General features: G+C 44.0%; 1 protein-coding gene across 1 annotated transcript in view; it reads left to right on the top strand.

Annotated features, from left to right (window-relative positions):
• ERC1 (ELKS/RAB6-interacting/CAST family member 1) overlaps nt 1–22860 on the top strand; it is a 479524-nt gene that overhangs the window by 90996 nt on the left and 365668 nt on the right. Inside the window, exon 2 of the mRNA XM_006019448.3 lies at nt 11351–11767. Coding sequence (XP_006019510.1) covers nt 11351–11767 — 417 coding nt within the window. The remainder of the gene's footprint in view (nt 1–11350; nt 11768–22860) is intronic.

Raw genomic sequence — 22860 nt, 5'->3', positions numbered from 1 at the left:
GATTTCTCCTGTATGGCATGTGGCAAGAGTTAGGCAGCTGTGGAGGGAGTTCACAAATACAGCACACTAAATCAAGAGCAGCCTAAAATTAGTGAATAAAAACCGGTGAGGGTAGGGATGTATTTTAATGCCAGAGGGGGACACTGACTTTACTCTGGTCTTCAGGGAGGGACCTCCCACCATTTGAGATTCAAAGCGCTAATACTTCTTCTGGAATTAAGCATTTAAAGACCTTTCTTTCAAAATTGGAGCTAAGAGCTAGTCCTTTTTTTCAGAACAGTGGTGGTTCCTTCCTTTTATCCAGTAGCTCACTAGCTAGAGCATTCAAGAAGTAGAAGACCCATACTTTTCTGTCAAGGGATAGTTATATCCACATCTACCTCACCAAGAGAGTGCCTTTGAACCAGATTACAAGCCTCTCTGGGGTGTAAATCTGTCAATTTATCTCTAGTTGAATCTTCAACTTTGCACAAAATAATTAAAGATTATAAATGTTTATATGTAAATACTAATTGAAGTGGGCACTTCTAAGTGCCCAGATTTTTCTACTCTCAGGCTAGGTTAACAGACATGCTTCTGTTTGTTCCTTCCTTTAATCTCACATCCCACAAAGTGGAATAACTTTAATAAGAGAGATTGGGAGCCCACCATCCCAGATTGGCCTATATTCTGACAGTTGTGCCACTTTCTTGAGAACTGGGAAACTTGGATTTAAATCCTTAGAGACCAAGAAGAGGAAGACATCTTTGAACTCAGGTCTCCTGGGTTAATTTATTGCACATCTTCCTGCTTGTATGGAATCTGATTCATGAGATGTATGCTGAAGGCACCTACTACTGCACTGGTTTATTCAGCCAATACAAGTGCAAAATACCTGTTTTTTGTATGTGGGTGGAACTGAGACATAATGTAGGTGATCAATACTGTCAATATTGAGATGCTTTTAGCCATGTGTAAAAACAGACCTTTAGACCAGGGGTCAGCAAACTATAGTCTTTGGGCTGGATCCAGTTCTCAAAGAAGTTGGATCTGGCTTGCAAAGGTCTGACTCGTCCAGATTGGCACAAGGAATTAGGTAGAACGCAACTATGTTGAGCTGCTCATCTCTGCTCATCACCCCCAGAGGCCTCCCTGCTGTTCTCTCATGTGTGTTCTTACCCTCACTGCAGAGGGGTAGGGTATTTACCGCTCTGCAGGGGTAGGGACTCAGAGAGTTGTAGTGAACTGATCTTTGTCATCCTGGTGAGAATTGGGCAGAGGTGTTCTGCAGGGGTCGGTGCTTGGTCCAGTTCTTTTCAACATCATTAGTAACGATTTGCATGTGGGGGTGAAGAGCTCACTGGCCAAGTTCGCAGATGACACCAAGTTATGGGGGAAGTGTGGTCATGCTTGAAGATAGGCTACATATACAGGCGGACCTAGACAGGCTAGCAAGTTGGACGGATCAGAATCTGATGAAGTTCAACAATGAGAAATGTGAATTGCTCCTCGGGATGAGAAACCCTCAACACACCTACAGGCTTGGCGGCACCAAACTGCCTAGCACCACAAATGAAAGAGACCTGGGGGTAATAATAGACAACAGTATGAATATGAGCTGATAGTGCGATGCTGTAGCCAGTAGGGCAAACAATACTCTGGCATGAATCAATTGATGCATCTCCAGTAAAACCAAGGAAGTGATTCTTCTGCTCTACTCAGCACTGGTGAGACCTCAGCTGAAGTACTGCATCCAGTTCTGGGCACCGCACTTTAACAACGACATGGACAATCTTGAGAGAGTCCAAAGAAGAGCCCACCTGTATGATCAGAGTCATACACAGCAAGCCATATGAGAAAAGGCTGAGGGATCTGGGACTCTGCAGCCTGAAGAAAAGAAGGCTGAGAGGGGACCTGGGAGCAGTTGTACTCTACACTAGGGGATTACGTCAAGGGCTCGGTGAGCAACTGTTCACCAGGGCGCTTGTGGGGAAAACTAGGAGTAATGGCCACAAACTCCTGGAAGATCGATTCAGGCACAACATTAGGAAAAAAGCTTCACAGTCAGGGTGTCCAGAACACAATAAGCTCCCTCCAGAGGTGGTGCAATCACCTGCCTTGGAGATCTTCAAGAGGAGACTAGACGGTCATCTTGCTGGGGTCACATGACCCCCAGTTGTCTTTCCTGCTTTGTGCAGGGGACTGGACCTGATGATCTTCCAAAGTCTCTTCTGGCCTTATAATCTATGAATCTGCAGCAAGGGTAAGTTCAGGCAACTTGGGCACTCCTAGGGGAAAGGATTTACAGCCCACAGCAAGGGGCCAGGTTGCAGGCTCCAGCCTGCAGCAACAAAAAGTCACCACCCCCGCTTTTGATGCTTAGGGGAACTTGAAGATCTTGAAGATTCCAACTTTGGGCTAAGGGGCTGTAGACAGAAAATGGGCACCTAACTCTATTTGTGGATGTAGCTTTGAGTGCTGAAAAGGTCTGTGGCATAAAAAATAGTTTAATTTGTTTTGCTTCTGGATCATGTGAGGCTTTTGCAAAAGCCTCTCTCAAGTCGGTTCAGATTCTGGAACGCAGATTAGCTCAGCAGCCAAGGTCAGATGAATTTGGAAAATGTTACCTTCTTAGGCAAAGGAATTGTAATAATTGAAAAAATGCAGGCAGGGGAATAGATGAGAAGCTGTTGGCAGGACTCTTAAGTGTACGGGGGACCTGAGTAGTTCTCTAAAATGGTTACCAGTGCAACACTATTACTTCTTGGTATTGTGCTGCTGTAAATATGTAAGAGGAGGCTTTTTGTTTTTTTTTACAGCTTGGATGGCATGAATGAGTAGACTAGTAGCTTGGCTGGCTGTCTGCCAGCCAGCTCATTCACCTGGCATGCTTACAGCAGCTCTTTCAAGCTTTTAAAGCTTGGAGGTACAGCTCACATTCTTGCCTGGAATGCAGCTTCCGAGAAGTGACACTGATGATTTATGTTTCAAAGGAAGCATGTGATAAAAAACCTTTGAAATTTCAGTCTATAATGTGTCCAGGGCATAAGTTATCTTACATTTGGAAAGTAACTGATTAGGGGGAAATAAAATTTAGATTGCTATAGACACTGTGGACCATTACAGGAATTGGCAAGTAAACATGAATTAATGTAAAATATCTGTGTGAAATATCCAGAACTTTCATTATACCATATTTACTTGAATATAAGATGACCCTGAATATAAGACAACCCCCCAATAATTAGATTATATATTGAAAATTTATAAATTTGCTATAATTTTCCAGGTATAGAATCTAATTATTGGAGATTTGCCTCGAATTTGTCCCCCACCCACCACTACAGCAGGGAAAATAAATCTGGGAGAGTTAGGTGGCCCCCTTATCTTTGACCACTCAACTTCTTCCCTCTGTAGCCCCTTCTGCCCCTCCTCCCCCACCTTGCTGTGAGACCCTGCTCTCCCTGAGACATGGAAGTGAGGGGCAAATTTGAAAACACTGACTTAGAAGTAAACATGCCTATAGTTATTTAATAGGGCTGTGCGAGGCTTCGGACCGTACTTCGGATCTGGAGAAGCTTCAGACGCTTTGGTGTCTGAAGCAGCATGTCCAGATCGAAGTGCTGGCTTTGTTAGGCTTTCTGAAGTGGTTCAGAGCTTCTGAACCTCTTTGGAAAAGCTTCGGAGCCCCCTCGGTGATCCGGCCATAGAGTATAATGGGGAATCAATTAAATATCTATAACTTTGTTGTTTTTTGTCTGATTTGGATGAAACTTGCACGGGTGGTAGCCTCTGCTGAGAGCATGAAGCCTGCCAAGTTTCAAGAAGATCGGTGCAGGGGTTCGGGGGGAACTGCACCCCAAATTCTTGAAAGCAAAACATGTCATGTCTGTGTTACACCACAGGAGGGTGAACACTGCAGGGGTAGTAGTCCCTGGTGAGGCCACAAAGCCTGCCAAGTTTCAAGAAGATCAGTGCGACACCCAAACTCCCTGTGTTCCGCCTTCCATCTTTTATCTATACCCCTTTCCACACCTCCCGTACCTGCTTCCATGATAAATCCCCCACGTCCGTTAACCCGTCCCTTCCTCTGATTAACTTAAATATATTCTTTGCCCCTTGTATCCCAACTGCCTTCAAAACTTCCCTTTAACAAAAGACCCCAACCATGCCGACAACCCCGTCCACCAGTTCCCAAAGACCCCTAGCTTCCTCAACAGTCTGCCCCACCAATATTTACAAAATTTCCCTGCCAATCCCTTCCCTTCTTGCCCCTCTCTCACCATAGTTGCCACCGCATGTCCATAAATAAACCCTTCCGCTTCAGGAAAATCCCCCCCCAATTCCCTTGCCTTGTATAGTTCTCCCCTTCCAACCCACTCTCTTTCTTCCCCAAAAGAAAATGCAAAACTCCCTCTGAATTTTCCTTGCCTGAAGCCAGGATAGTGGATACACCATCCCCATAAATAAACAAGAGGCTTTATATAGTACAAACTATGCATGACAGTAGTCCAAAGCTGAAAGGCTTATGATTGTTTGGCTGTGCCCCAGCAGAGTCAACTGAGTTTAAGCCATGGTGACCCCACAGTTCAGCACTGCTTAGTATGTGTGTATGTGTGTACTCCAGATACCTCCCACAAATGATCCATGTGCTAATTAGCCTCCCACTCATGACTGGAACTCGGTGTTCTTGTCATGAGTCCTGGGATCCTCCAAAAATTTATATGCAGATGAGGTGCAGGGCATCTTGGTTCAGCTCCACCTCATGAAGGGTGGGGCGACACCTATCTTATTCAGATGGACTGCACTGACTTATCTAGATTCCCACAGTTTCTTGGCCTTTTGGCTCAGATCAAGTTTAGTTAGTTGCTGCGCTGTACTTGTCTGTTGCCCAGACTGAGATGGCCGTTGGCTAAGGACAAGTGAGACTTGGGGGGCATCCGAACCCCAAGCCTCTGGGCTTGGACCTGCACATAGGATGCCCGTCCATTGATTTGGGAGTATCTGAATCCCCAGACTGAAGCCCCAGACTGAGGATACTTGCTGGTTGTAGCACCACATATGAAGTTTTGAACGATTGAGTTTGCTCAATTGAGAGGATTCGGAACTGATTTAGCTAATTTGACCTGGAATACAAAGAATTTTCCAAAAATATTATTGTCTAAATTCCCATCAGTATGTTTGCCTAATATGGACTATATGTTTTATAGTCAGGTTCAGTGCTGGCTGCGTTTAGTCAACTTCATAGTTGGTTTCCATTAGTGAGCATGTGCTACTTTTGGCAGCAGTTTAATGATGGACATTGTACTTAATGTGCTCTCCTTGTATGTGATAATAAGATGAGAGGTTTTTCCCTCTATACTGGTGTGGAGGGGAACCTCATCTTGTATTCAAGTAAATGCAATAATTTAAGTCTTATTTCTGGTGAAAGTAAATAGTGACTACTAAGTATTATAAAATTACAAAAAAGGGCATATATACTGTGTAAGTGTGCAGTAGCACTCACTGGGTGTGTGGGATGAAGGAAACCAAGCCCTAGAAGCTTTAAATATCCTCATAGTGAATAAAGGAAGACTGGAATAGTTTATAGCTCTACTGTCTGCCATCATACATCATTCTCTGTAACACCAGTAGTTGTTAAAATCCCTAAGAATATACTAAATGAATGTATGTGTCTATCAAGTACCAAGCATCGCTCCCTATTTATAGGCTTTCCCATAGGAGCTGGAACAGATCATTTCTAGAGGAATCACTCAACTCAACCTAGATTACCTCTTTTCTTCATAACAAATATTGCAATGTAATTAACTTTCTGGACTGTTCATATAAAAATGAGTTTCCTTGTTTGAATAGTTAAGGATTTTATTTAGGCCATAAACCTCAGGAGTATTGTATTTACTTGTGTACCAAATGCAGTATTTCTTCAAAAATTAGCCTTCCAAAATTGGGGTGTATGTCTTAAATGGGGAAGCTAATTTTCTGCCCAGAATAGAAGCATGGAGATGCTATAAGAGAGCTGCTGCTTCTTTTGCTTCCCTTCCTTCCAGCAGCTGCATAGAAGATGGGATGAAGTTGAGCAGGGGCAGATCAAAGTGTTGGGGAGCAGTGATGTGGTGACACCCACTTTGATTATTGCTCCACCCAGAGTTTAAAACCAGATGCCTGGCAGCAGCAGTGGCATTTTTGTTCAAACAGTGCTGAGGGCATCAAATGACCACATGGCTCATTACAGCAGGGTTGGACAATTATTTCAGCTGGAGGGCCACTTAATGAGTTTTGGTGAGCTGTCCAGTGCTTCAAGGGTAACCCCACCCCTTGACAGGTACCCTGCCCCCTGGTTGCCATCTTGGGACCTGAAGTCCTTTACCTAACTCCTGGCCTTGGCTACCAGAAGTCCTTCTCTTTGCCCCAGGAGTACTCCTTTTGGGAGGGAGAGGACAGAGGATCTTGAAACTGGAGAAAAAACAATTCATATACTAAAAAATCAAACATTTACTATTACTTATTTTAATTTGCTCTAAAAAAAATTGTGTCTTGATTGATGTGTGTTTCCATAGTGTATCTAGAGGCAGTTGCTCAAAATACAGTCTTTCTTTTGTATATTGTGTGTGGGGTGTGTGTGGATGGGATGGGTATGGTGGGGGTGGCTGTGGAGGGGTGTGGGGTATGTGGTTGGGGTGGGGTATGTAGGAAGGTGTGTGTAGGTATGGTGTGGGGACTGTGGTGGGGTGTGGGTATATTTGGGGGTATGGTGTGTGGGAGGGTGTGGGTGTGTGTGGGTATTGTGGGGTGTGTTGGGAGGGTGTGGGTATTGTGGAGGGTGGGAGTGTGTTTGGGGGTATGGTGTGGGGTGGGAGTGTGTGTGGGCTGTGGGGTTATGGTGGGGGTAGCAGTGTGTGTGGAGGGTGTGAGGGTGTGTGTGGGTGGGGGAGAGTCCTCAGAGACTCTCATGTATGCAGGTCTCTGAAGCTACATGTGATGGCAGCAAGTGGGGCCAGCCCTACCCACCCTCATAGAGCGCAGCTCCCCGTGCTTCTACCCCAGTCCTCGGCTGAAGGTGATGACAGTGTGCAGGGCCAGCCCCACCTGGTCTAACTGCCACCCCTCTGAGTCCCCAGATACATGTGGTGCAGGACCAGCTCTACCCAGCTCCATAGTGCACACCTCCTGTGCTCCCACCCCAGTCCTTGGCTGCAGGTGGCGACAGCATGTGGGGCCAGCCCCCCCAGTCCCATAATATGCAGCTCCTGCCCAAGTCTCTGATTGCACATGTCAGTAGCATGTGGGGCCAGCTCCACCCAGCCCCATAATGCGTAGCTCCTGTGCTCCTGAAGTGTGTGAGGCCAGCCCAGCTCAGCCCCATAGCTACTGACAATTCATGTGTGAAAGGGTTAAAATTATGCCTTTGCCTGAACCGGAAAGGGGAGAGTGAATAAGCTGAAGATTAAGCTCTGTCCTTGCTCTGTGTGGGGGAGACTAGAGAAATCTTTTTTTTCCATCACTCTACCTGTCCCAAAACAAGTGTACATCTTATTATGGAACATGTGACGTGAGAAAATATGGCATTTTGCCTCCTACACATTATCAAACAGTGGAATGGGGTGAAATCTGTTTCGACTAGTGCTTTCATTTTGGCTACCACTAATAACTGAAAATTGATTTCATACAGGCAGTTTTTCTACTGAAGAAGCCTTGGAGATCAGTTGAGCTGTCCTGTTCATGTACAAACTGACCTGTGAGAGTGTCTTTGCCTTTCCCAAGTGGAAGGAGTAAAAAATATAATTCTGTTGTTGTCTCATGACTGGCAGTCAGACCTGTGTTCTCTGCTGCCTTTCTCGATAGAGGGCCTGCCCCTGGTCAGGTTATTTCAACCTGTGCCTTTATTTTATTTTCTATAAAGTGAGAGTAATGCTTACCAAGTCACATGTGTATTGTATATGGGTTTGAATTTAGTTATGTTCCAGAAAGCTTTTAAGGTTTTTCTGCTATCATCCAATATTGTCTCACTTATCCTTATTTTCCTGCATCATTCTTGGGGATAAAGCAGTACAAAATCTATAACCCCTTTTTTATAATTTGATTTTCTCCTTGCCCTACTATGGTTTCTCCTCTTAGTACAGGGGTGCTCAAACCCTGGCCACAGAGCCAGGTCATCTGGTCTCAGGTTTCTCCACTGGTTTGAAAATTGGGTTGTGGGGGAGTATTGGCAGCATTAATTGCTACTCTCCTGCTGTTAAATTTTCAGACATATGGGGAGCCCTGCAGGTCAGATAGTGTTGTCCTGTGCATGCTAGATGGGACATGCAGGGCCTAATCCAGGTGCCAGTCCCACATGGAATCTGGCCTATGGATTGTCTCCTCGCCATTCATCTGGCCCATAGGGCCAAAAAGTTTAGCATCACTGCCTTAGTACATGAAGATGTCAGCACTAATTATCAGTATACTCTTGTTGCAGAAAAAGCCAACAACATACTGGGTTATATAAATGGCAGTGTTACTTACAAGTCAAGAGAAGTGATTATTCTGTTCTGTTCACTGGTAAGGGGTCCAGTTTTGGGCACCACACTTCCAGAAGGATGTGGACAGTTTGGAAAGAGTCAAGCACAGGGCAACAAAAATGATCAGGGTCCTGGGAGAAGAGATTTATGAGGAAGGACTTATGAGGATTTGATAACAGTCTGGAAATACCTGAAGGGTGATTATAGAGAGGATGGAAATGGGTTTTTCTCTGTGTCTGTAGGGGACAGGACTAGGAGCAATGGACTCCAGCTGCAGCAGGGGAAATTTAAATTGGAGATTAGGAGGAACTTTCTGACTGAGGGTGGTCAGGCATTGGAATAGGCTAACTTCAGAAGTTGTGGAATCTCCATGTTTGGGAACTTTCAAAAGCAGGTTAGACGGACACTTGCCTGGGATGTTTTAGTCAGGGATGATCCTGCCTTGAGCAGGGGGCTGGGCTAGATGACTTTATGAGGTCCCTTCCAGCTCTGTTTTCCTATGATCTTATGCTCATCATTATGCTTTTGCTTAAGAGCTGTAAGCCTAGACTACCCCACATAGTTTTGCCAGAGGAATTTTAAGTTTTGCCTGCAAAACTGAGAGTCCTTCCCCACTTTCAGCTTGCCTCTTATTGCAAAATCCTTTTTTTTTATGGGCAGAATAATGCCACCTGCTCCCTGACAGCTGGAAAAAGTGTGTGTAGGCACATTCCTACATTTTCCTGACTGCCACAATCTCTTAAAAAAGCTGGTCCCTCACAGAATGCACTGTGCACCTTGCTGGCTTGGTTGCTGTAGTACAGCCCTGTCAGTAAGTACATGGTCTGGCAACTTTCCTGTGGCAGCTACTATCTGTCAGCAGAGATTTTGCCAGCAGAAGGCATGTAATGTATATACACCTTTAGTTAGAAACTAGGATAGCTTGAGCTAGTCGGTGTGAAAACTCTAGTATCAACAGCTGTGTGTTCCTTGTATGTTTGAGGTTATCAAGTTAGTTGCTGTAGTTCTTTTGACCTCTGATTCAGAAGCTGCTTTGGCTAAGTACAGACAGTCAAAAAGCCTGAGTCTGAATTGATTCACTCTTTGCAGGTTACTCTAAGCTGCAAAGATCGAACCAATAAGCCAATGAACAGACATTCACTTTTGACGCAGGAAATGCAGCCACATGTCTGCAGTGGCTGAAGCCAGAAACTGGGGGGCACTAGAGCACAGCTCTCTGGCATGTAGCCAGCATGGGCTGTGTGTTTGCTTCCTGCTGTCCGTGAGGTCTCTGGGATTTGCAGTACAGACTCACCACAACAGGACTTTGCAGTGTTGCTCATCACTTCCTCTTCCTGCTTCCAGGTGCCTCTAGGATTTGTAGTCCACAGGTACAGTCAGCACTAAGTAAGCCAGCAGGGCAGGGCAGCTCTGTACATGGGCGAAGGTGAGTCTAACCCCTCTCACTGGCCCCAGACCCCAGCTGGGGCAGTGAGCCAGCCCTCACTGCTACAGGTAGGGAGCAGAGGGACGGGGCCAGCCCTGCCCTCTGGAGCAGACAGAACAGCCCAGTCCAGGGCCGCAAAGCACGCTGGGGGCTGTGATTTAACTTGAACCAGGAAGGGGTCTAGGACAGAAGTTTCATAAACCGTTTTAACCTAAATCGATTAAATCTGATACTACCTTTTGCCAGATTTATCTTAAACCAGTTTCAGCCGTTTTGAAACTGGTTTATGTGTACTGAACTTATGTTCTGTTACAGGTTTAAACTAGTTTCTGATCACTTAAACTGGTTTATGTGTAGCTTCTGTCTCTAGCTTCTGAGGCTAGAAATAGATGTCAAATGAAGATCAGCTGTGCTGGGATGTGTCCTGGCATAGCTGATTGGCTTCATTAGGCAAAGCAGGACATTTTTAGATCAAGCATTGTCCTGCCCATTGGTGCTGCAGGACAATGGGCAGTATGTTCTCCTGAGGCTTGATGGGTCTGGTCCTATGTGCCTCAGGTATTCTCACACAGGATCAGATCCCTCAAGCCCCAGAAGCACTTGAACATCTTTCCCAGCTCACAGAGGGGTGCCCCAAGGAATTTTGGCATGATTTTCCATAAGCAGAGAAAGCCGGGGTTCCCCACTTACAGAGATATGACCCAGAGATCCCAGGAGCGCATCTCTGCCAGCAGAAAACCCTGACGTACCCTGCTTATGGGAATGTTCCCCAAGATTCCTCTGGGCACCTTCTGTAAGCAGGGAAAGCTGGCGAGGCACTCCTGGGACACGAGGGACCTGATCCTGCCTGGAACTTCCTGGAACTCATGGGACAAGGCCCCTCAAGCCCCTGGAGCATCTATCTGAGACAGCTATAGAACTGCCCCCACTCTCCTGCCACAAAGCAAATAAACATCTGCCACTAAATAGAGACACAAATTAATACCACCTTTGTCCTGACCACAAATTTTGGGCATTATTGTCATGACAGAGGAGTGGAGCGTCTGTTTGCTCGGCCTGTGTGCCACCGTAACAATTTTTATGGTAGTGCGAATGCAATGAAAAGTGATACGTTTTCACCCTTAGAGTAGCAAAGAGTGCATTTATTCTTGCAGTACTCAGATTTTCCCTGGCAGTATTTTTATGTTCCAAATGCCAACTTGCATTACAGGAAGAGGAGTGTGACAAAAAAGTTGTGTTTAAGGGATTTCTAGAGTTAAATAGTCTTTCCCAATCATAAATTGAGGGAATTGAAATTTGCAATTGGATAACTTGGTTCTTCCATGAACAGAATTGTCTGCTGTCAGAAATTAATGTTGTGTGGTTGGCCAAGAAGATTTAAGAACCCCAACCATTTCTACTTTTTCTCTAAGGGAGGGAATTCACTGATTTAGGTTTCTATTTTCAGCATATGCAGATGACTATCCAGGCTCTCCAGGATGAGCTTCGGATCCAGCGGGACCTGAACCAGCTTTTCCAGCAAGACAGCAGCAGTAGAACCAGTGAACCCTTTGTGGCAGAGCTAACAGAGGAGAACTTCCAACGGCTCCATGCAGAGCATGAACACCAGGCCAAGGAACTTTTCCTGCTGCGCAAAACATTAGAAGAGATGGAGTTGCGCATTGAGACTCAGAAGCAGACCTTAAATGCTCGTGATGAGTCTATCAAAAAGCTGCTGGAGATGTTGCAGAGTAAAGGGCTGTCGGCAAAAGCCACAGAGGAGGATCATGAGCGGACAAGACGGCTGGCTGAGGCAGAGATGCATGTCCATCATTTGGAGAGCCTGCTGGAACAGAAGGAGAAAGAAAACAACATGCTGAGGGAGGTGAGTGACCCAGCCATGCATTTGTCTCAGAATTTTTCATTCTGTGGGCCCTCTCCTTTTCACTGCTCCTTAGGCTTAATCCCTACTGATTCATATTTTTCTGTCTTGCTTTTCTTTTTTTTCCTATCTTAATGCTCTTTACTTACTTACCCCCTTTCACCAGTGTGTGGAAGGTATTTTTCATTCTGTTTGTCGGCCACCATTAAAATACGACCCCACTGTATTTGTTCCCTTAACCAAAGTCAGCAAACTTTTTGATTGTTTCTCTGGTTCTCTTTTCCTTCATTTTGTCTAAGGTCCGCTTTGCCCTTCCTCCTCACACAAAGCCCTGGAAGTTCACCATTTCAGAGAATGTAACATTCACTCCACTGTTTTCTTTTATTTTGAAAGCAAGTAACTACCTGTATTTAGGAAGGAGCTGCAGGAAATCTTGGCAGCAGTAATGGATGATTGCTCTGCAGTTTCTATGGAAACAGTTGCCTTGCTGTGAAGGGTATTTGATCAAACTATTAGCTGCCCTGGATGCACAGCCAAAAAAAGATTATTTAAAGGTATATTGCAAACAAAATGAAAAACAAATTTAGATTTGCAGTGTATGTTTAGGATTTATCATCCCCAACCAATTATAGGAAAATGTGGACTAGTGATCCTACAAACAGTACTTACCTATCTTAGAGAAATGCATGAAAATCAACAGTGGGAGTTCCTCAGTATGCAGCCCGAGTCACTGAATTTCTTGTCAGTGTTAAATGCATTTCTCATGTCACGTAAGTAACACATTTCCAAATTAATTTTATCATTAACTTATACAATGCTGATGCTTTCCTGTTGACAATATGTATACATGCATTTAGCAAAAGCAAGATTTTCAAAGAAAACAACTAACTTGCATGAATAAGTTACTTGCATACATAATTCGATAGCTGTACATACTTGTAATTAGGTTAATAATTTCCTGATTTGCTTTGCATAAGTATATTCATCGCAAAATTAAAGTTATATTTTTTACTCCAGACTTTTTTGAAAATCAGCATGTTTGTGCACTTGCACATAGAGGATCAAACCTGTTCCTGTGGAAGCCAGGTTATGCACAGAGTTTCCGAGATGGGCATGCTGCACCCATCCCAGGGGTGAATACCTTCTTCTTGTGCACTTCCCATAAACTGTTCATTTGTCTTTGTCTTCCTGTAGCTTTTCTCTAAAGAAGCTAGAATCCATTGCATTTCTGACCCTGTCTTAGGTCATTATTAGTTCTGGAATATCTGGAGTGAACAGAAATCACTTCCATTGAAAGATTTTTTTCCCTCTTTGTAGCAAATAGTGATAAACCCTTTCCCTGCTTTTTGTTTCTATATTTTTATGTCAAAATGGCTTCTGTTTTTTTCTGTTCTGTGAAGAGTATCGGTAGTGGGAAGTCAGCAAGAATATATGATTTTTTTTTTTTTTTTTAAAGCCAATGGAACATTTTCTTTTGCAGCAAATCTGTAGGTGTTGGGGATATATTAGAAGGTAAGGAGTTCTTATATAGTCAGGCAGATGGCAGTTTTATGGCATATATTATTTAATCCCTAACCTGTCTCAATAAAGGAATACTTGTGAAGAGAGAAATAGAGAGAGAATTGTTTGATTAGTTTTATATGTGATAGAAAAAAGGGCACGTGCAACTTTTCAGTTACTGCTTGCTGCAAACCCAATTCTGAAGCATCAGAAGGATCTAGCAGGACATGGCGTAATTTATAGCTTTAAACCATTTTCAGGTTTTTGCCTTCTCTGCTGTGTAGAATCAAGGTGTTTGGAAAAAACAACAACTCCTTTTTGGATAAGAAGTCTCAGAAATAAAAATATTTTTGAAAATAAGGAATACTGTAAATGGGTAACTTATAGTTTTGAAGTGCAGTACAGGCTAGGATTTAGAATGGGTGGGCAACCCCACGGCATGCATGCCAAGAGTGTGGCATGCGTGCCTTGGAGCAGTCAGTGAGGAAGGGGCTGGGGCTGTGCTGTCACAAGGAGGATCGGGCCTCTCGCAGCTCCTCCACTATCTACCCTGATGCATGCATGCACCTGCCATCAGCAGCAAGCCAGGCTGCAGCTCCTCAGACCTTGGTGCAGCTGCTGGTAGCTTCCTCACTGCCTGCTGCAAAGCAACCTGGGTTCTGTGGTAGGTGGTAGGGGCCTGCCCAGAGCATGGGTTGCCTGTGGAGGTTGCAAGCTGCTGCACTGAGGTCTACAGAGCCTTGGCCCAGCTCATTTCTGGCAACAGTTGCATGTGTGCCTCTGGGTGCATGGTGGGGAAGGGGCCGGGGCTGCATAACCACAACCAAAGTTAGGTCCCTTGTGACTTCCCCTCTGCCCACCCCAACACACTAACATCTTCCAAGTTGAGGTTAGGGTGTTCGTGGCACTCTTCTAAATCAGGGGTCAGCAATATTTTTGGGCAGCTTGCTGAGCTCCAGAAAAGCCAAAGAAGTTACTTTGTGTACTTCAGGAGCTATATTTGTGAATTAGCAATCTACCACTGCTAGTAGCTGATGAGATGGTTTTATACTTAAAATTCGTATTCTGATTTTTTTTTCCCCACCTGATTTGGGTAACAATGCCAAATACTAGGTTATATATTAAATAGAAGTTGTGTGCCTCTGTTTCTGTGTATACATTGAGAAACATCTGTCTAATTGAATTAGATGTTCTCTGTTCTTCTCCCTTAAAAGTGTTATATTGTATAGGATTGGAATTTGTGATAACATTCTAAGTATGTATAGCCTAAATTTTCAAAAGCAACTAGTGATTTTACATGACATCTGTTTTTGGATGTCCAACAGTGAGATGCTTCAAAGGGAGCCCATTTTCACAAAATGTTGGTCCCTTGTCCTCTCTGAAAATAAGGTGCTTCTGTGGTATTCACCACAAGTGGAGGCTTTCAGCATCACTAGTCACTTACGAAGCAGTAGCTTATTATCTATTTAAATACTACCATTTCAGTATTAGTATAATTTAAAACACTTTATGTGGGAGCCAAATGAAAATTATGTTCTTAAATGGCTTCTGTATATTTCTGCTTATGAGACATGGGTATGCCATATGTTGAACTATGGAAATAATTTCAAAAACTGTCTTAGTTGGAAGGTGCACAAAAGATTTCATCTGAGGATTATGTCATCACCATACTCCATAAAATGAAGCACATCCTCAATACTTCAATTCCAGTGCTACTTCTGAGAGCAAGTGGAACTCATTTCTGTCTCCTTCAGCTCGATCATCTTCTCTTATAACTGCTATAATTGGTTTATCTCTGAATGGCCTTTGTACACTGCCACTCTTGGAATGTGTGATGGTACACTTTGGAAAAACAGGAAAGAGAGTCCAGATGATCAGTTTCCAGTGAAATATACTGAAGTCTCTGGTTGCTTTAGTCTTTGTTTTTGTAAGCTTTTCCTTTTCATCTGGAGATGATTGTCATTATGCTAGAATATTCAAATAGAAGCAACTTTACATGGCAAAAACTGCACTAGTGCAAATAGTAGCTTTATGTGTCCAATGGTGTTGTTTTGCATCATTGGAACTATCCCAGTCACTGGCTACTTTTGGGGAAAATTCCCTAATGTAAAGGAAGCCCACATAAGACTATATAATAATAATGTGTGTTTTTCTCTATGTAGCTTCCAATTGCTTAGATCAAGGGTGGGCAAAATGCAGCGCGTTGGCCACATTTGGCTGATGGAGGGACTTTGCCTGGCCCAGGGCAGGTCCCTCAGTCCTGCCTAGGCCCAGGCGCCATCCAGCCCATGGCATGTCCCACCACCTGCTGGGCATGCAGCAGGGCTGGAGTAGTTCCGCAGTTGAACTGCCTTTCTAGGCAGCCCAGGAGGCAATAGTGGTGGCTCTTTCTGGCTGCCACCACCAGCCCCAGCCCCATGGTACTGGCAGGGACCCACACATGCAGCCCTGCCCCTGGCCCACCTTGCGCCCATTCCAGACTCACCCTGGCCAGAACAGACTAGCTCTGGACCAGCCAGAACTCATGCATACAGCCCTGACACCAGCTTGCTCCACTTCTGCCTGCTCCAGGCTCACCTGCTCATGCTGAGCAGCAGTGGCAGCCGGGCAGAAGCTGCTGCTTGCCACGGGCAAAAATAGGCCCCTCACTGCTGCTGGGTCCCTATTGCTGCAGCCCCTTGGAGCCCATGCCTGGGCTGTCCTGAGGCTCCTCTGCACTGCCACTGCTGCCCCACTAGGCAGCCCGGAGGTGACGATGATGGCAGCAGAGTGGAGCCCCAGGGCAGCCCAGGCACAGGTTCTAGGTTGGCTTCAGCAAGAAATGCCTGGCAGTGGTGAGGTGGAGGGGCTGCCTTTCCCCTGTACTGAGCAGCAGCTTCTGCTTGGCCACTGCCCCTGCTCAGTGTTGGTGGGCAGTCAGGAGCAGGCATGGGGCAGTCCAGGGTCAGGGCTGTGTGTGCAGGTTCCAGCTTGTCTGCTCCAGCTGGGGTGAGTCTGGGGTGGGCCGGGTTTGGGGCTGGGGCTGTGCACTGTTGGCAGTTTTGGGGAAGAGATGCAAGGCACGTGGGCTCTGGGCTTTTAAGGGGGGTTAAGGGTGCAGCTGCTCCCCAGAACTGCCGATGTGGCCTGTGGTCCCAAATAATTGCCCATCCTTGGCTGAGATACAAGTTCAGATACACTACCAACAAGTATAACTAACATTTGATGAAGGTAGTCAAAATCCATATCTTGAGTCTGCTGTTTTGGTGTGACACAGACATTGTACAGGATTAGTTCTGCGTTTTTATATGAACTTTTAATGACTGAAGGATTTATAAAAGGGCATCAGCACATTAGCCGTGGAAATTTCAGATATTTATTTTATTAAATTAATACAAATTCTTTCTACCCTTACTCTTTGGGGTTGGGCTCCAAATTGTAAATGATTTCCCAAAAGCAGGGTTTGAGATTTGAAATTTGTGACCTACACGCACAGTTTATTAATGATGTTTTCTTTCTTATGTAACTTGCTCTATTAATAGAACTTAGAAAACTTTACAAATGAGATGAGTAACATTATTCTGTTTTATAGATGAAGAAACTGAGGTACAGAGAAGTGAAATGACTTGCTTATAGGTCCACAGCAGAGGCAGAGGTAGGCCTCAAGTCTCCTCAGTTCTAAATCTATACCCTGCTTATTCAGCTTTGTCTCTGGGAGGGAAGCAGTAGGTTTAAAGGACAGAATTGCATTTTGGGTGTTCAGACTGGGAAGGGCTGTGACCAGTCTTGCCACAGGGTATAGTAATCCATGTCTGCAGACAAATGTCACCATTATAATGCTTGTGGCATCACGAAACCTGAGTAAACAGATATCTATATCCCTTGTCACACCGCAAATGCCCAAAATTGGGTCCACAACAATTTCTAGTAATAGTTTCTGCTGCCTTTTTGTGGCACATGTCTGTTTACTTATGGCACAAGTCCATGGGTAGCCTAGGGCTGCCTGAGCTCTCCAGTTGCCCACAGTGGGTGCTCTTGGGGCTTCAGGGGCCCAATCCCGCATGACAGTCGCACCAGATGCCTTGCCCCAACCTGGGGCCTGATTCTGCAGGTACAGAAAGAGAAGCGCATTGGTTTACCCCACTCTCCATTTGCAGACGCACACCCTGGGGATTCCTCTGCAGGTGTGGAGCAGGTAAGACCAGTTCCCCACTCCACATCGGCAGGGTAATTTCCAGGGTGCATGTCTGCTGCTGGGGAGGGATCCAGTCCTGCAGAGGGACTCCTGAAGCACATGTTTACAAAAGGGGAGAAACCATGGGGGATTCCTGGGAGTATGCATTTTGTGCTGCCATTCCCTGGGATGGGCCATGGTCAGCAAGCACCACACTTGCAGACATGTGCCCCAGCAATCCTCCATGCGTATCATGCTGCCACACCCTGACCTAGGTCACACATCTGCAGGTGTGTGGGGTGCGTTCCCCAGTTTGAGGTGTGCACCTGGGGCCACTGGGGACATGACTTATGAGGAAAGACTGGGGGAACTGGGTTTATTTAGTCTAGAGAAGAGGAGACTGAGAGGGGACTTAATAGCAGTCCCCAGCTACCTGAAGGGGGCGTCTAAAGAGGATGGAGCTAGGCTGTTCTCAGTGGTGGCAGATGACAGAACAAGCTGCAACCAGGGAAGTTTAGGTTAGATATTGAGAAGAATTTTCTCACTAGGAGGGCAGTTAAACACTGAGCACTTGTGCACCCTTGGTAGTGTTGATGTGTGGGACAGTGATGGTGGCTCGGCCTATATAGTACAGTGGCTGCTTACTTTTGCACCTCTTCTACCAACTCAACAGAACAGTCATCCCCTCCCATTAGCTCTGCTACTGATTGTTTGAACTTGATATTGGACAAACAGGGACAGTCTTTTGTTAGACTAAAGAATTTCAGGCCTCTAGAAACTATACTTTTTGCAACAGAAAAACCAAATGAGACTGTCTCTAGTGGGTTATGGAATAGAGAAAATCCCACACAATTTACTGATTCGTTTTGATGCACTGGCTGGGGGAGTAGTTAGCTGATTGCACGATTTCACAATGATTACACACTTAATTCATACAACGCAATTTTATTTTAAAACTCTTTGCTACGTATATAACACTGCTTAGCTTTAAGACATACCACAAACATTAAGAACACAATAATTACATATATCAGAAACAATGCTCCGAATGCACTTCCTTCCCAAACAATGCTATAAGAATTAGTATTACAAAAACAACTACAATTACAACTAAAAGTTAAATTTGAATCAATACTGTTATTTTTCATAATATACTTACAATCCTAGAATTCCGAGAAGCCAAATACCAAAATATGGTTTCATTCCTCAGTAGTACAATTTAATGGGTTGGCCTCAGTCGTACGGTTCAATGGGCTCTCCTCAGCAATACGATTCAATGAGCTGGCCTCAATACTGATAGGAATAAGTCCCCTTCTTTCAGTCCCTTTCGGGCGCTCTGTAGCTTCAGCGTGAACTAAGAGATTCGTGTTCACGGAGAGGTTGGTTCAGGTGATCAATCTGATCCGGCCTACACTTGCCATTCTTTCTTCGTTGTTCTGCAAGTGAAGTCACCTCCAAATTGGGACAGTAAGTTAGTTTTTATTGAGTGAGCTGCCATCTTGGGCCACTCCTACTCAAGCCTGTCATTACTCCCAAATTTGGGCTCGGATCTTACTCAACAGATTCTTTTGCTTAGTAATTAGTTTCCTTTGTTGAGCATTTTAAATTACTTTTGGGAAACTTCCATATCACTGCAAGTGCCCTTTTCTTACCAATCTGTCAAAAAGGCTCTAGGGTTTGATCTCTTGGAACTCAGGATATTTGCTCTTTTTGTAAAAGACTTCTAAAGATAGCAAAGTCAGGACCTTTTGCACGTAGTCCAAAAACAATGACTTAGATAAGGAGATAAATCTTATCTTCTTCCTGAAACTGGCTAATGGGCAACCATTACAAACATTCAAGCTATTTCATTCAATATGACAGAGACCAAGATCCTGGGCAAACATACATGCCCTACAAAGAGCTCCAGAAATAACCCTGAATGAAACAGCAGCTATTTGGAAGTGTGTTATTTTGAAGCACTTACAGTTATGTCCCTATGCTCTACAGAGCAGGACAGAGGTTTGATTGGTCCTTTGACGTCTCATAATGTTCAGCTCTTCCCCTTTCCACTCCATGGGGGAAGTCAGAGAGGGGAGACAGTGTTGCAGAGAGTCAGTGAATACTCTCCTGTGGGCTCACCTATCCATGGAGCCTGAGACGTCAGGAATCCCTGCAATGCCTCTGGTCTCCTGTTTCCAGCAGGAGGGCCTTGGCCATCCTCAACAATTTATGGAACCTGAGAGCTATTCTTTCCACCCCCCTAGCTGGAGAACCCGCTATTGCATGTTATCATGACTAACTTGAAGATCTCTGGCAGGAAGCTGCATGTCTGTTTGTAGCACAAAGCAATCCAAATTGGAAGTGCTTCAAACATGCATCTATCCAAGGCCCAAGGTATTACCAGTGCTTGACTGGCACAGGATTGATTAGGTGAGATATGCTTATATGATCCCAAAATGAGCTACATTCTAACTGTGATTTGTCAGCTGTCTTCAAATGGAAACTGGAATTCAGTGAAAATACAGAAATGTTATTTCTTTTATTTTTTCATACTTAAATAAAACGACATTAATAAAATTAGTTATTAAAAAAATTATAAAATCTGAAAATGTTTTTATGATTGTTCACCCTGGAGTATCGATATTTGCTTTAAAAGATTTTTTTAATATGAGCCACAAATGCTCTGACCATCTGGAAGGCAATGCAAGTAATATTCTTTTCCCTTTGAAAAAATCAGATGAACAGGAACATTCACAGATTCAGATTCTAAGGGCAGAAAAGGCCACTATGTTTCATGACAATGTGGCAGATACAGGTTGAAGAATTTCTTTAGGCAAATAGATTACTATTTGATCCATTTTCAGATGCTATTAGGTTCCTTTGTTCTGGAGGTTTTGGATTGTTGAGAAGCAGAAAAGGGGTCCCTTCAATAGTTCCTACTAGGAGCTACTAGGGTTTAGCCGTGGCCGTCCAGGAAGGGTACGAAATGCAAGGGATTTTTTTGTGATATCTTTTACTGGACTAACTTTATGGTTGGGAGAGCTGTTGGACAAGCTTTTGGTCACCACTAAATTATTACTTGCTATAAATGTTTGCCTGTCTTTCTGTGACAAGCAAGTGGTCTTACAGAGCAATGGATAGGTATGCTAACTGGTGTATTATATGCTAGTGAAAGGGAAACTACCTTTTCTGAATGTCAGAGACACAGTTAAATAATTGTCTTAGTTGGAATTGGATGGCACGAGGCAGGATGACGTGGGCAATTACAGGTTGGCTAACATGACATCAGTCCTGGGCAAAAGTAGTGGAAAATTCAATGCAGAATTTAATCAACAAAGAATTTAGTGATAGAGATATAACTGATACTCTTCATCATCTTTTCAAGAGAAAGGAGTCTTGTAGTGAGGCCAAGGTGATTCATGTGTTGGTAAAATAACAAGTTTGATTAGGAATTGTGCATCTGTAATACGCTTAGCCTTTTGTAAGGCATTTGACTTAATGCTGTGCAACAGTCTGGTTAAGAAATTGATATGATACAATATCAGTAAAGATCATGACAACCACTTCTTAGCTAGTTTAACTTCCAAAAATTGTCAGTGTGAAATCCTCACTGAATGTGGCAGTTTTCTCGGTGGGTTATGCCAGGATCATTTTAAAGTTTAATATTTGATAGTTTTTCAATGCTTTGGAAAAAGATGCACAAATCACTGCTGATAAAATGTGTAGAATAAGGTAGTCTACAGTACGCTTTACACTGCTGTAGCTAAACTGTTGCCAGCCAATTTAAAGCTAGTTTGGGTGTGTGTTTGCATTACACTGTAACTCGCATGTATGCAAGACTGCAGTGTGGGCATAATGCTGAGAGAAGATCTCTCCTTTGCTATTTGCCAGTTCCGGTGGTAGCCTGAGCTGTAGTTGACAGAGAACTGGAACATCTAGTGGACAAAATATGTATAGCAGCCAAGTATTATGTTGCAAACCCCAGGCTAACCTTGCTCTTTTTACAAGAGGTGTGATAGTTTTGTGCTGAAATGCAGTGTTATTACAAGGAAGAGAGAAGAACTTCAAGTAACTTAACCAGTGGTTCTCAAACTTATTTGGGACAAGACACCTTTCCGGGAATAAAAATGTCACCTAAAACCTGATTTGAAACAAATACTGAGCTTGTGAGTGTTCATGCTGCTGCCTAAAAGCTAACCATTTTGAGGTTGCAGCTCCTAGCTTGAGAGATTCTATTTTAACTATTTCATAGATGATTGATCTTCTTCCATCTTAAGTGTGGTAGGATATGGCTTTTCTTTCTTTCCAAGGAAGTTTTCCTTCTGTTAAGTAGAAGGTGTATGTATAAGTACATACATCTCTTTAGGTACAGCTTGACTTTTGAGTTATTAATGCAGTAACTTCAGAATTAATCCATTATGAATTCTCCAGTGACCAGAAAGGTGTCTGTTGCTTTGTCTGAAGAGGTTTTAGTGGATTATGATCAGCTGTAAAGGGATGATTCATTTTCATGCATTTGGTAGAATCTCTTATCCTGCTTTGTTTTAACCTAAAAAGGGGGAGATTCAGAAATCTTAACTGGAGTAAAAACTGGGTTTTTTTCCTCAATGAACATTGTTCTGTGATACCACTGGATTTCGTACCATAACCATTCAACCAATGGCTGGACTCATTTGAGTCCCGTTTTTTGTTTAGGGTTCTTTTGTTGTTCTCCCGCCCTGGCAGGGGGTCGGGCTAGAAGATCTATTAGGTCCCTTCCGACCCTAAAGCTATGAAACTATGAAACTATGAAACCAGATTAGTTCTCATATGGGAAAGCTATAGGCAACTCAGCAATAATTTAGAAGAAAGAAACTCTTCCATGATTAGATGCTGACCCACTATAATACTAGGGATCTGATAAGATGTGAAGCAAAGGTTCTGCTCACTCAAAGTTCTGCTTACTCTCCCCTTGAACTTTTCATGGGAGGGTTTCAGATTCTCTACCTGACTGGTATAGGGAATAGTCAGATTAAAATCAGATAATGGGGGAAGAGGTTTACCGTGGAAGAGCTGATTCATGTTAGTTGTTCATGTACCTATGGTAAGTGAAAGCTAAGTCAGGGCAATTTAATCCTTTTTCATTAAGTGGTTATCTGCCCTGGTCTAAGTTTTCACTTACTGTGTGGTAATTGCAGGCATGCAAACAGTAACTATTAGAGATGTGCAAAACAGGCCGTATTTGATTCAGATTCGGATTTGGCCTGAATTGGAGGCAGTGATTCAATTTGTTGATTTGGATCACTATCCCAATTCCATTCGTCTGAATCCAAATCTGAAGATTCAATGCTGATTCGGAGAATCAGCAATTCAGCCATAGACACAGCTTTAAATGTTTTTTCTACGTACCTCAAGGTACCAGGCATGGCTCATGAACGCTGTGAATGCTGAGATGGTGGGGCAGATGGAATGTCCCACAGGA

This window comes from Alligator sinensis, unplaced genomic scaffold (genome assembly GCF_000455745.1).
Source record: "Alligator sinensis unplaced genomic scaffold, ASM45574v1 scaffold87_1, whole genome shotgun sequence".
NCBI lineage: Eukaryota > Metazoa > Chordata > Crocodylia > Alligatoridae > Alligator > Alligator sinensis.
Note: the sequence above shows the minus strand (reverse complement) of the source record. Positions and strands in the feature narration are given on the sequence as shown.